The sequence below is a fragment of the Aspergillus alliaceus genome, assembly GCF_009176365.1.
Source record: "Aspergillus alliaceus strain CBS 536.65 unplaced genomic scaffold BDW43scaffold_7, whole genome shotgun sequence".
In the NCBI taxonomy this organism is placed as follows: domain Eukaryota; kingdom Fungi; phylum Ascomycota; class Eurotiomycetes; order Eurotiales; family Aspergillaceae; genus Aspergillus; species Aspergillus alliaceus.
The window spans coordinates 737,406-750,553 of NW_022474690.1; the positions used below are offsets into that span (position 1 = coordinate 737,406).

Genomic DNA, 13,148 nt, shown 5'->3' on the forward strand with positions numbered 1-13,148 from the left:
TAGATCTATCTATCACTTGATTATTCAAAAGGCCGAGTAGTACGCAGAGGAGGTGTTCTCTACCATGTTGCTGGAAGTAGTCATTTGCAGCTAACCCAAGAATTCTCCATGTGTGACTCTAAGTCCTCTGGGAGACTTAAAAGGCAGCGCCGGTAGGTTATCCTCCCCGTCTTGTACCATATTGATAAGTACCAGTACGGTTTTTCAACTCAACCAGAGCATGTTGGCTCATAATACGATGTCAAGCGGCGTAGAGATATATTCCATGATCTGGCCCTCGATTCGGAGGCGTGCTATGGAGCTTGATCGGCTATTCTAAAGACTGACGTATCATGTAGATGCTAATATGATTAGACGTATAATAAGATCTGGAGGGACTTTACAAGGCGCTGGACCGAGAGTGTTATAAGCTAGGTAGTAAGAGAGGAGATTCTTCTGTCTGAAGTATGTTTCTGTTAAGGTGCAAGATTCAATATAGGGCAATGAGCGTAGTTCTTTGCCTTAACGGATGAGTATACTATCATTTTCTGCAAAGTGTGGATATGTGTTCTCCAGAACTTCTTTGCTAACGATTTTGGTATAGAAGAGTTCGCTAGTTAATGAGATCTGTGGAGTTTCCCAATATTCTTCTCCGTTCCTGTAAAGGCGGCACGATGTCACGCGTGTGTTTGATGCGGAGAACACGTTAACACCCGTTTCTGGAGCACTGGAACGGAAGCTTCCACGAGACAGTAGCTATAACAGTTCGATCTTACAATGGATAAGTACACCAATTCGATAGAGAAGTATCCAAGCATATGCCATCGCCAACCGTCATTTGTTCGATAATTGCTGTGCTCGTTGCTATCCCGCCATCCTGGGCTGTTTCTGAAAATGGAAAACCCTAAAGTGATTAACAAGCAATTAATTCTTTACAGATACCGACTCCGTAATGCCTGGCTAATTGTGCTCATTCGACTCGCCATTCCACCATGCTGCATATTACTCAGGAGAGCCTCCTCAAGCGCAGATTGCGTAACACTTGCGTCTGCCAGTCTCCAGATTAGTGAAAGGAGAACGACATATAACTAGAGACAGAGACTTACCATCGAGATCACTAAAGCTACTTCCCATGCTGGGCGTACCGTCACTCGCCTCCCTTCCAGAGGTATTTGACCTCCTGAGGTGAGCAAGGTCCGCTCGTCGAGGACTCAGCGGCGACGGGATACTGTTCATTCTCTGGTGCCGTACCCTCACAGGCGCTCCGGAACTCACCGAGCTTGTCGATGAATCGGCCGTGGTCGACGGTCTCGGGATTGCACCGTGCTGTGTTGTGTGATGTCGTGCTCCTGTCGGATCTTCCCTCTGTAGCCGGAGAGTTGCACTGAGATCTGGGGCTGACGGTTGTTGTGCAGATTCCGGCTGGCCTCGGGAAAGCGGGAGGAACGCGGGTGAGTCGTCCTCGTCATATTCATCATCATGTAGACTAGGTCGATGTGTGGAGATCTTGCCGAATCGGAATCGGAGTCCTCGTCTGCTGGCTAGGCCATCGTCTTCATCTGATGATGATGATGAGCTTGAACTCAGATCTTCTTCTTCAAGGGCCGGAGATCTATAGACTGGTCCCGATGGAACTGCGACTTGGTCCCGTTTGTTTGCTGAAGGACGTCGGCTATAGCTTTCCCGGCGCGGATCTTTGGGGTCCACGGGCGTTTCAGTACGGGGTGATTCCCGTGGAGGTTTGATTTGGTTTACAGTATTTGTTGAGCTCGTACGGCGTGGTGGAGGGCCTACAGAGTTTTTAGAACATCGTACACCGGTATGTCGTGCAGATGAAGGGCACCAAGATAGATCGGGTTTGCACTTACCTCGTTGGGGGAGGGTATCCGTCTGTTGCGAGAAAAGACGACTTGAAACTCGTGGGACTAAGAAAGATAAGCCGCGGGTGCATGCGCTTCTAGAAGACATGTCCTTACCTGTACCAGGGGCTCCCTTGGTGGACTGACCCCCGAGCGCTGTGCTCCCGGATACAGAACCAGGCGCAGGGGAGGGAGAGCTCGACTGAGTGGTCGGCACCTTGCGCATCTGCGCCCGGACCTGCGATAGTTGCCGATCATACAACCATGCTGCTTGCTGAAGTAGAAATTGGAGAGTTACACCGAATCGCTCCGCTCTAATAGTAGCTAGTGAGTAAAGGTGCCCATTTTATTCGGCGATGAACATACAGAGCTTTCCCTGTAATCGGTTAGCATGAGGCATGTGCAGATAGCTTAATCAAAAATCCGTACAGTCTATATCATCGCCTTTAGAGGGCCGCGAAAGTAGGTCCCAGAGAGCTTGATCCTTGGCTGAGTTCCACTCAGCCTGTCGGGGTCAGTAGATGTTCCCATGCAAGCTAACTGGGGGAAACACTTGCAGGTGGAGGGTCCACAAAATCGCCCCTAGGAAAGGGGAGACGTATGAAAACCGTAAAATTGGTATCCCTGGACTGGTTAAGGGATGTCATCCTGTGGTTGTTGTTGTTCGGTCGGAGATGAGCTAGAGGAGGGCAGTGGAGCACTCGGATAGCCAGGAAGACGCGGTTTACAAGTGTGGCAGGCTCATGATACAATTTGACCTTGCTCTTTTCCTCCTTAATGAGAGATCCAAAAAATACACAACGATGAGTTAGCACTGGTTAGTAACCGGTATATACTCCAAACTGAGGATTGATTGCGTGCAGTTAACCGGATGACGGGAAGCTGTGGTCATTCCGGTGCCGAACTATGTGCGTTGCAATAATAGAGACATGTCGTGCAGTTGGACCCATCCGGTGGGGACAAGTCGCCGTTCGTCGTATGAGCGATTATTGCCACAACAACAACCCCCCGTCCACGTGTACGTTCCAAAACCAGTAATTCCCTTGCATCACCTATTCAGATAATGTGATATGAAGGAACCCTACAAGGTAAATAGGAACTCCCAAAGCAAGCAAAACTTCAGAAAAAAAAAAAAAAAAGAGGTAAAGTAGCTGACCAAAACAACATCGGTCAGATTCGATGGATACTACATTACCTGTATAACATCTCTAGTTCGCAAAGAAGCACTAAGGACACATCATAGTCTTTTGGTTGCCACGCGAAAGGCCCACCGGTCCTAAATTAGTGAGTGGGTTATAAGTCTCCTTGGGCCACCCAGAGTATCTAATTGATTCTATGGTCGATAATTGAGACGTTCTCAGTTTCTACCAATTATCCGGAGTCTTCTGCCGCAGTATCTTACGAGCCTGAGCCGCGTGGTATCCTGGTGAGACTCGGCAACCTTCAATTTACGACGTGATAGTCCTCATTAAGAGCTCCACGCGGGACTCCACTATGTCTTTTCTTACCTATCTGTATTACAAAGTCCTTGCCATACTTATCAGGGCTCTCGCTAGCCGCGGTAGGCGTCCTATTCCCAGCCCTGATGACGTCGTTCATATTCCATCGCGAGATGCATCGAGAAAAATCAAAGCACATGTCTATCAATCGGCATCGTCGCTGAACCCATGTCCCATACTCATTAATTTCCATGGCAGCGGGTTCTTGATTCCCATGCATGGAAGTGACGACGAGTTCTGCCGGCAAGTGAGCCGAGAGACGGGGTACACGGTGCTCGATGTCCAGTACCGTTTAGCACCAGAACACCCCTTCCCCGCGGCCCTCCATGATGCCGAGGATGCGGTGACCTGGGTTCTCCAGCGCCCTGAGAAATTCGATTTATCTTGGGTGGCGATCTCTGGGTTTAGTGCTGGGGGTAATTTGGCTTTGGCCCTCTCCTCGAATATTTTCCCTCGAGGAACTTTTCGATCGCTGCTCGCTTTTTATCCCCCAGTTGATTTGTACACAGAACCGGGATCCAAGACTCCACCGGATCCTGCAGGAAAGCCGCTGCCTGCAGTCTTAGCCCGGGTTTTTGATAGATGTTACATTCCTACGTCCTACGATGCCAGAGACCCTCGAATCTCGCCCTATTATGCCCAACCTGACCGCTTCCCTGACCGCATTCTGATGGTGACTGCAGCTTGCGATAGCCTCGCAGGTGAAGCGGAGGCACTCGCCGCCAAAATCAACAAAGAACCGGGGAAAGAAGTTATGTCTCACAGGATGCAGGGTTGCAATCACGGCTTTGACAAAAGCCCTCCCGAAGGGTCGATTCCCGCAGATGCAAAAGACAAGGCCTACACCATGGCCGTTTCGACGTTGTCGCGTTAGATGACACTGCCTCTCTGACCGTTCACTTTTTTTTTGCACGGACGGTGCTACGTCTATTTCATGTCACTGCGTTTTTCCCTTTTTTGGGGCTCGGGTAACTGGCGGTGAATCAATAACTTCTGATCTAACTGCATATCATTTTGACCCACCCCGAATGGCGCCCGCCGGCACCCCATAGAAGGCCATACGGTTGACGGAGGTGTAGATACTGTGTAGTTAGGCCACCGGGATCATCGAATCACCAGCTGCACAATAAGTAACAGGGATGATCGGGTGGTGATGATCAAGGAACTGGACAAGAACAGTGGGCCCAGACGAGAAAATCTTCATTAGCCGTTGAAACTTGAAGCAACGGTGCCTGACTGGTGATGCAGTGGCTGAAACCACACCATGGACCATTCATTCAGTTTTGTTTTTGGGGGCGGAACGGACCGGCAGGTACCCTATGCCCTAAGCTCCTGAAAGCGGTAATACCCCTAGCAGGGGCAGGTGACTTGACTACTGAACAGTATTCTGTACCTTAGTATGTTACCTGTTTCACACCCGTGGGAACGGAATTGCTTTGGTGGAGCAGCCACTGACCTACATGGAGGCCCATACTTTGACTAACAATGGAATATTACGTATTGTGCCTGATTGGAAAATTAATAAATAAAATAGATAAATAAATACAATAAATTGTGATAGTTGTAATTACAACCATAATTATAATATATAATAATAATAATGATTATATATTATTAGTTCCTGATTTTGGTCAGGCGGGTCTTCTTCCTCGTGGAGACCGTATCAAAGCCAGAGAAGTCAAAAAACCAATCTTGTTCCTCAAAAAAAGGAATTAATTAATTAAATCAGTCAATCGTCTTAGTCCGTTTCCCTCCACTTTCCCTCCTTTCCCTTTCCCCTTCCCCGTCCGGTCTTCGTATCCAACTTGTTCCTAGTTCACACTCCGCTAGTCGGATGCCGCTCTTGAGCGCCTCCATCTCGTCCACCGTGCTGCCCAGTACTGTGGACGAGCCTGTTGGCTTTTTGTGACACACGTTCGTGAAACGTCTTTGATTTCCTTGTCTGGTTGTTTCTACAAAGATACGAGGTCTTTGATTCCGGGGTGTACCGTATGTTTTCTGCGGCATCTCGAGTTCCCCCAATCGCATGATGGAGTCTAGCAAACCCGTCGGGTTCGACGACAAAAAATACCGCAATGAAGTCCTCCTTCTCTTCTCCGAGGATGAAGAACGATCGCAAGAACAATCATTAGTGGAGGAGGCGCGCAAATTAGGATTAAATGTTCCGGAAGTGGAAATAGTGGCATCACTGGCCGCATCCATTGCGTCCGGCATGGTCGATCTTTCCTCACCTATTCTATCCTCGGGCTCTTCGACCGATCGCAATTCCGCCTGTGAAGTCATCCCCTCCAACGAGACATCTCCTGCCGACCAGATCGCATCGTCGCTTTCCGAATACACGCTGTCCCCCGACCCGACCAAATGTGGGAGTACTCGCTCGATCGCTTCGCTTTCCACACGGCCAACGTCTTACAGCTCGAGCGAAGGTAGACTAGCCCACGGCACGGACGGGTTCGCGTGGAGATCACCCGGTCACCGGAACTCTTTATTAAGCATCGCCTCGAGTGAAAAGAAGGAGCGGAGGAAATCAACCTTGAAGTCCGCAATTGACAAATTTCATTTTCGGAAAAGGCGCGCCCCCTCCGCGGTTTTACTCCCTCCGGCGGCGCAGATCTCGGTCGCAAAGGGAGAGGGAGGGATTGACAAATACTATGTGGAATCCAAGATCGATGACCCGCAGGGCAACGAGAGTGCGGAGGAAGAGAGTCAGGTACTAAAACTGGAGATCCCGGTCTTTGATAACGAAAGCCTTCGGCGGAGTCTCGAGAATGCGGACCTGAGACAGATGCGCGAGTCCCAGAAGATGGAACGAAACCGCCATATTGCCTTTCAGGACGCTTGTATGAGTCAACTTCGGCGCGACCACCAAAACATTGTTGCCGATCGGCTCACGGCAAATAAGCTGTCGGAAGAAGAAAAGCGTGAGAAGGTAGTGTTTCCTGTGCCAACTTACAGACCGTTCAGTTACTCACAGTTTTACGCAGAACGTTGCCGATGCTACCCGCATAGAAGAACGGCAACTCTCGGTGGAAATGGACCAAGTACGTGAGTTTGAGCGAGCTAAGCTGAATTCTCGGACTCGAATAAAGTATATGGAAGGCTACTTCCACAATGCGAGTCCTCCACCTTCACCCGGATCCACGTCAGGAGCCGAAACACCGCCGGCTCGGAAGTTCACTTCTCAGCAAAAGGCCCAACTGGCTCAGGCATACCACGACCATGATTCCATGGACCGGCTGCACGAAGCCAAAATCAAAGTACTACGGGACCGCCAAGAGATTAAACTCCAAGAAGCTATAGCTCGAATGGACAAGGAGCTGTACGACTTGATCGATAAGCATGCACTGGAATTTGCCAACCTGCAACGAGATCATCAACTAGAAGAGGAATCAGTTCTTCACATCTTTAATGCCAAGAAGACAAGGCTCCGCCATCGATGGAACCTAGAAGAAGCGATCTTGCGCAAGAAGCTCGAAATGGACCACGGCCAAGCTTACGGGCCACTCCCTCCACTCTCGTTCTCGGAGTCTCGTTATGAGACGCGCGACTCAGCGATTTCCGTTTCGGAAGAGAACCCAACAAGTGCAAGTAGTGATGAGGAACGGGTGCACCGAAGGAGAGGTGAACCGCTACTATAATTTATGATGCGATGTCTCAGTGATACCCTTTCCCTTTTCCTCTCTCATCAGCATATATACACATTGGTTACCCTACATATCACCCCAAACCAGCTTAATGTCTTATACACCAGCTCTTGCTGACAACTTACCCTTTTTTGTAATTATTACGATTTCCCTTCACTTCTTTTGAAGGGCTTCATTTCACACTGCGGCAGCTTTTCCATTTCTTGTTCATATTTTATTCCATTCCGGATGATATACCTGTCTTCTCCACTATATAGATGTTGCTTGTTCCCCAAGCATTTAGAGGTTCTTACATTCATACATTGGAAATCTACTGGCGGCTTTCGTTGAACATAACATCTATAGAACAAAGATTTCATGGGTATATGCTTGCTCTTAACTTAAACTAGGGTCCAGCTCACGTCTATTTCTCACCTGGAACCAGGTGCTGCTTCAACCTGTCTAGCACCGTCTCCACCTTGCCATTCCCGCCTGTCAAAACACCCTCTAGCAACTTATCTCGTCCGTTGTCACCAATGACTACTGCGCGCTCCACAAACCCTGTATTTGATATTTTAAAACGTCCCACCCGTCCATTTTGCCATTCGACCCGGACATAAGTTGTGTCAAGCGCGGTTGGGGAAATGGATACGATGCCTAGTTCATTCGCTTCTAGCCGGACTTCCTCCTGAGTGTCGGATAAGATATCTCGTGTCCAAACGCCATCATCATTATCATTATAGGGCTCAGCGGTGCGGCGCTGCACACCCAGCCTTTCCCTAAGAAAATTCACGGCATCCATCCTTAAATGCCAAGTAGCCAACTGCCGTCTCAGCTCGTGAACAAACCTTGTCAAATCCTGCTTGCTCGCACTCCTCTTCCATGGCTTCAAGGTTGCCTCCGCTTCTTCTTCTTCGCGGGCAGATGGCAAGGGTAAGAAAGCCTGTTCTAACTTCTCCACTGAGATAAACGCCGGAATCGTATGCTGGTGGACCTGCAGCCTCTTCCCTTCCCCGCGCACCCGCTTCAACAGAACGTAGTATGGTTTCGTAAAACGGCCATTCCGAGAGCAGATGTCAATCCGCACCCCGAGAAGATTTGGATTCTCACTATACGGCGACGGGTCTTTGAAGGGGAAGGTAGTCGCGGAGAATGCGACACGGTGGTTGTTCGTTTCGGCGTGTTTTCCTGCCGTGTTGACTAAGGGTGATACGTCTGGGTCTAGGGATGATGCAGGCTTTGAAGCTTGATATTCTTTGAGGCGCTTTTGGAAGGTGTCGGAGCTAAGGAGGCTGGTGGCTAGGAAGCGACGCTTGCGTTGTAGATTGCGGACTATGTCATGAAGGTTAGTTTTGCGCGGGGTTTGAGGGTAAGTGTAGTTGTACTTTCGGCACGGATGGAGGCTATTTCGGAGTCCAGCTCATCTTCCGCAATTTCGGGGGGTTCCGTAGAGGACATCTTAGATGTTTGTGTCTTGGATTAGAGGTTAGGTTGGGTTGATGGAGAATGCGGAGATGCGACAAACAATATACGGATGCAGCACCGCTGCCATAGGTTGCCGTGTTTGTTTTGTTTTGTTTTGTTGACGGCACGTGATGTGGTTAGTATACGATATTATTGACGAGCATCCCGGAGTATCACAGAACGGAGACATGGAAGACTGGGCTGTGGCATGACCGATTAACTTCCGAGGAGCAATCCAAGATGTTCCACATGCCACATCTTACGAGATTTTAATCCCATACTCGGATTCGGCACCTATCCTAAACAATCTAATACACACTGTACTCCGTACGACATCAAGACCAAGATCCAACCATCGCCATTCAATAATAGCCCAAGAAGGACCGCATTGACCAAACAATGTTACACCTGATCCCCACGTAATACCAATACCTTCAAGCCACTCCATTGTAGAATGTCCTCTTTTGCAATGACGCAGGAGCCTAGCGTTGAGACTTTATTGACACGCAGTGGAGCCATTCCTTAGGGCTCCCGACGATACTAAACGGTTATGCAGCACTAGTCACGACATGCATGGCCCCCATAGCTAGTAATCTACTGTCCACCAATAGCTTCGTAAAGTGTCTCTTTTACGTGACGAGACGAAGGAATGCGGCCGAGCGTATTATCCTCCGTGCGTACATATTAATATCTGGTGGTGGACAGAGCGGTCAGTGACGCTCATATTTGACGACGGATTTCACCATGACGCAGGAAAATACTAGTCCAGATTTTGTGGAGATCGATTCTGTAGGTGTACCTTTAACTGTCCGGTTCAAATCTACTAGATAAGTTCTGACTGATAATTCGGGCTTCAGAATACTCGGACAGATGATGAGTCGGGGTATGGGGAGAGTCTGCAATCGTGAGTAGATTTTGTTCTTTTTTCAATCCTCTCTATTATCTTCTGTGGACTGGCTACTTTGTCACTGGGGAGATTAGCGGAAGCTAATGATAATCATGTTCCAGAGAATGGACATCGCTGCGCAGCAGTATCATGGAATATAATTTTGAAAACGGTCGACGCTATCATGCTTACCATGCGGGCTCATATTGGTACCTTGCCCAAGTTCCAGCCCGATATGGCTCTAGTTAACTGATGAAGGGGCCCAAACGACGAAAAGGCCATGGAACAGCTAGATATAGGGTAAAAAAGACAGTACCCAATTTATACTAACCAGCTAATCAATACCCAGACACCATGTCTTCAACCTCCTCCTAAACGGACGACTCCATCTTGCGCCAATACCAGGGAATGTTGGGGTGCGTACAGGCCGTATCTCCTTCTGATATCTTCTCTAGGCAAACTAACCCAAATACGAAACAGCGAGTCCTCGACGTCGGAACAGGGACTGGTATATGGGCCATGTCTGTCCCCCATCTCCACTTTCAATTAAGACCACACTAAACAAGGTGAATGACACAGCGACTTCGCAGACATGCACCCCTCCGCAACAGTCATCGGAACAGATCTCTCACCCATCCAACCAGCCTGGATCCCACCCAACCTCCACTTCGAAGTTGACGACTGCTGCGATGAATGGGTATACAGCAGAGACAGCTTCGACTTCATCCACGTCCGCGGTCTCTACGGCTGCGTAGTAGACTGGGACAGATTTTACAAAGAAGCACTCAAGTACAAACCCCTTTCCTCCCTGCATGGTCCACAACAGCCTGTCCTGACTAATGAGAATAAAACAGACACCTAAAGCCAGGCGGTTATATGGAACAAGTCGAAGTCTCGGTGGTCCCCAAATCCGACGACAGAAGCACGGACAACACGATCTTCGAAGAATGGGGCAAGGTCTCGCTGCAAGCGGGAGATGCATTCGGGAAGACGCTCCGGATAGTCGACGAGGCGAAGGACAGGATGATCAAGGCGGGTTTTATCGACGTACAAGAGCATCGGTTTAAGTGTCCTATCGGCCCGTGGGCGAAGGATGAACGGTTGAAGGTGTTGGGGAAGTATAATCGGTTGGAGTGGGAGACGGGCATTGATGGGTGGACTATGATGCTTTTGACTAAGGTTTTAAATGTTGGTTTCCATCTATTCTGCTGTCTTGGTCTTTTCCCTTTCTTTCCATAACTGTTTTATTGTGAAATACTGAGCTAACTTGATCGCAGTGGACGCGTGCAGAAGTAGAGGTTTACCTTGCGCGCATGCGCCATGGACTTAGAGATCCCAGTATCCATGCCTACCAAGAGAAGTACATACCCCATCCCCCATTTCCATCTGCTCATGCTTTCGTAGAATGTAAACACTGACATCATTAAGGGTAGTAGTTTACGGCCGCAAACCGGAAAACCAAATGATGTATGCAGCAGAGTGCCAGTGATGTCAAGGAGAACTCATTCCATGGGTCACAAACGCCATGCCTATAGCTAAAAGAACAAGGTTTGCTGCTATGCTGAAGTAGACGTATATGGCCGCCGCTGATGGCGTGGTGTACTAGGCCCTTGGATTGAGATCTATATGTCCCAAGGGACTACCGTGCGCGCATGATGTCAGCGGCAGCTACTCCCGGTAGGCTATTGAATACACATAGACCGACAACTACTTACATTAACACCCTTTTTAAGGGATGTTTATCCTTTTTTTAAAAGGGATGTTGGCGTGTTTATACGTCATTGTTCCTGTATACGTCCGCATCCCGTATAGGAAGTGGATGAAGGGATTTGATGAGTGGCTTGTAGGCTTAGATATGTAGTAGTAGGTTAACTTGTGCGCAATGACGTATTTAAAGTAGGATGGCATATATATTGCCTATTAATGTTGAGTTCGAAGTATTGGCTATATATTGATTTTAGAAAGGTGACGCTTGTCCTAGTGTTGACGTAGCATATACACTCTGCCGAAAGCAACTCGATGACTGCATAAGCAGTTGGCGCAACTCTACAGCCGCTGGGGTGCTTGGTGTATGTACTTGACCTGTCGGCAGCTCTGCTATCTTGCTAGCAAAATACCGAGAGATATGCCTGACTATAGGTAAGAGGGCTGCTTACTTGGCAACCTTCAGACTAGCCACCGTTCTCTCTCTCTCTCTCTGCTTATCTAGTAAAAATGACAAATTTTCTTAGCATATTCGCTGTTTTGGTAAGTTTCCCCCTCCGATGCCAGACTTTCCAAGGCAAACATTGCGCCGTATGTAGAGCAGATTTCCCGGCCTTCAGAAGTTCTATTGCATTCGTCAGTGGTCTTTGCATGGGGCTATGGTATGGATGGATGGGGCGTGTGTATGTATGAGAGCAAGGCCGAGGTAGTATTCGTTGGCTGGGGTTGGGACCAGTTTTAGGCTACTGCGTCGTCTTCTAGGTAGTGCCATGTGTGGCGGCCGGCTTGATTTAGAAGGCGCCCGAGCTTGCGGTCAGTTTTGTTTGGGGTTTGTGCTGGCATTGTTACTTGGTGCTGTTGTTTTGGTTTTTAGTATCTAGGGTTGTTCCCTAGAAGCGCCATTAGGATGTGGAGGGTACAGTACTACTACGTAGGTCAAGTAGTCGACAGCGCCAATTTATGGGGTTGCCTGCGAAAGGGTCCGTTCCTTGCGCTAAAGCAATAGATATGATGGGGGTAAGTTTTCTGGAGAAGTCCTAGGGTCTTGGCTGGTGTGGATCAAAGGATTCCTCGTTCTTCCGGTGGATGAGGGGTTCTGGATAGGTTCAGACGTGTGCAAAGGAAATCATGCTGTCTGAGAAAAACCGAAGATAAATAGGTAAATAACTCAGGGGTGGCTAAAGGTAAACTATTGTATCTATGAACGATTGTAGTGAAGAGTGATGCGAACCTTGAAAGTCGGATTAGGGCTAACGGTTTATATATTTGAGTGGTTCTCAATAAGTACCGCCAGAATCAGTGCTTGTCTAGATCAAAACTAGGGCATCAACACGACAAATGATAAGTAATTAACCAGTCACTCACCGAGTAGTTTTGAGAAAGAGCTCCTTTAGAAATCCAATGAATAACCATTGTAGGTATTGGGCATAGGGACCAACCATGTTTGCCTTGCTGGTTACACAACTTCAAGAATGAGGGAATGATAACAGTCGACAGTCTGAGCAGTCCGGATGGATGCCCGAGGTCGATAGTGCACTGCACTCCTCTTCTTAGTGCCCACCTCCTAAAAAGATGGGTCAGGGGCTGCATACCGACTTTACAACCCATTCTGGCCAATCAGAGGCCATAGTGTCCCGGTGGAAGCGGTGATGTTTTCCCATCATGATGAGTCCAACGCCTTCCTTGAGAGGAATGTAGTACGCCAGCTAACACAATAGCTAGTTCGTCAGAAGCTTAGTCAGTGGTAAACAATTTAGTTACCAGTTACAACAACTGGTGGGAGGGGAGGGTTATAAGGAGTGAGACATTAGGCGAGAGGTTGTGAGACCCCAAGCAATTTCGTTTGCAATATTGCATTGAATAAGTCCTCGGTGACGGAAAAGACGCAGGCCGCTCGTATCGAAATCGAGCTGCTGTTGTATTTCATCTTTAACCCCTACCTAATCCGAAGCCCATGACGACTCTCAACTCCCTCTGCCGTGCATCTGAGGCGCTCATACCTGCGCCGTTCGGCTTCCTTACCCTCACATCCTCGGAAGAAGAGCCGATGTCGTTATTTCACTTGCCTCTTGAGCTTCTGGTGTTGGTTGCCGACTGCCTTGAGGCAGAGAGTGACATCAATGCTCTATGCCAA

At 48.6% G+C, this 13,148-nt stretch overlaps 5 protein-coding genes across 5 annotated transcripts; 3 read left to right on the plus strand and 2 right to left on the minus strand.

The window, feature by feature from the left end:
* Positions 1–377: 377 nt before the first annotated feature.
* BDW43DRAFT_266602 (multidomain presynaptic cytomatrix related protein) lies at positions 378–2,963 on the minus strand. The gene is made up of 7 exons (XM_032040881.1): positions 2,396–2,963; positions 2,268–2,343; positions 2,205–2,214; positions 1,956–2,152; positions 1,848–1,904; positions 1,086–1,769; positions 378–1,027 (listed from the first exon to the last, which is right to left on the minus strand). The coding sequence occupies exons 1-7, from the start codon at positions 2,483–2,485 to the stop codon at positions 912–914; spliced, it is 1,230 nt and encodes a 409-aa protein (XP_031903807.1). The 5' UTR covers positions 2,486–2,963; the 3' UTR covers positions 378–911.
* BDW43DRAFT_266605 (putative esterase/lipase) lies at positions 2,962–4,850 on the plus strand. Its single transcript, XM_032040882.1, has 2 exons — positions 2,962–3,126; positions 3,178–4,850. The coding sequence occupies exon 2, from the start codon at positions 3,333–3,335 to the stop codon at positions 4,209–4,211; it is 879 nt and encodes a 292-aa protein (XP_031903808.1). The 5' UTR covers positions 2,962–3,126; positions 3,178–3,332; the 3' UTR covers positions 4,212–4,850.
* Positions 4,851–5,366: 516 nt separating this feature from the next.
* BDW43DRAFT_297975 (uncharacterized protein) lies at positions 5,367–6,975 on the plus strand (the record flags this gene model as incomplete). The annotated part of the gene is made up of 2 exons (XM_032044483.1): positions 5,367–6,266; positions 6,322–6,975. 2 exons carry the CDS (start codon positions 5,367–5,369, stop codon positions 6,973–6,975), a joined length of 1,554 nt encoding a protein of 517 aa, XP_031903809.1.
* Positions 6,976–7,384: 409 nt separating this feature from the next.
* On the minus strand, positions 7,385–8,418 carry BDW43DRAFT_307986 (uncharacterized protein; the record flags this gene model as incomplete). The annotated part of the gene is made up of 2 exons (XM_032046367.1): positions 7,385–8,292; positions 8,346–8,418. The coding sequence occupies 2 exons, from the start codon at positions 8,416–8,418 to the stop codon at positions 7,385–7,387; spliced, it is 981 nt and encodes a 326-aa protein (XP_031903810.1).
* A 677-nt stretch (positions 8,419–9,095) lies between these two features.
* Positions 9,096–11,246, plus strand: BDW43DRAFT_266608 (class I SAM-dependent methyltransferase). The gene is made up of 11 exons (XM_032040883.1): positions 9,096–9,213; positions 9,282–9,328; positions 9,433–9,519; positions 9,569–9,610; positions 9,660–9,726; positions 9,791–9,831; positions 9,890–10,099; positions 10,165–10,498; positions 10,588–10,670; positions 10,739–10,858; positions 10,917–11,246. Exons 1-10 carry the CDS (start codon positions 9,169–9,171, stop codon positions 10,797–10,799), a joined length of 1,017 nt encoding a protein of 338 aa, XP_031903811.1. The 5' UTR covers positions 9,096–9,168; the 3' UTR covers positions 10,800–10,858; positions 10,917–11,246.
* The last annotated feature ends 1,902 nt before the right edge of the window (positions 11,247–13,148 follow it).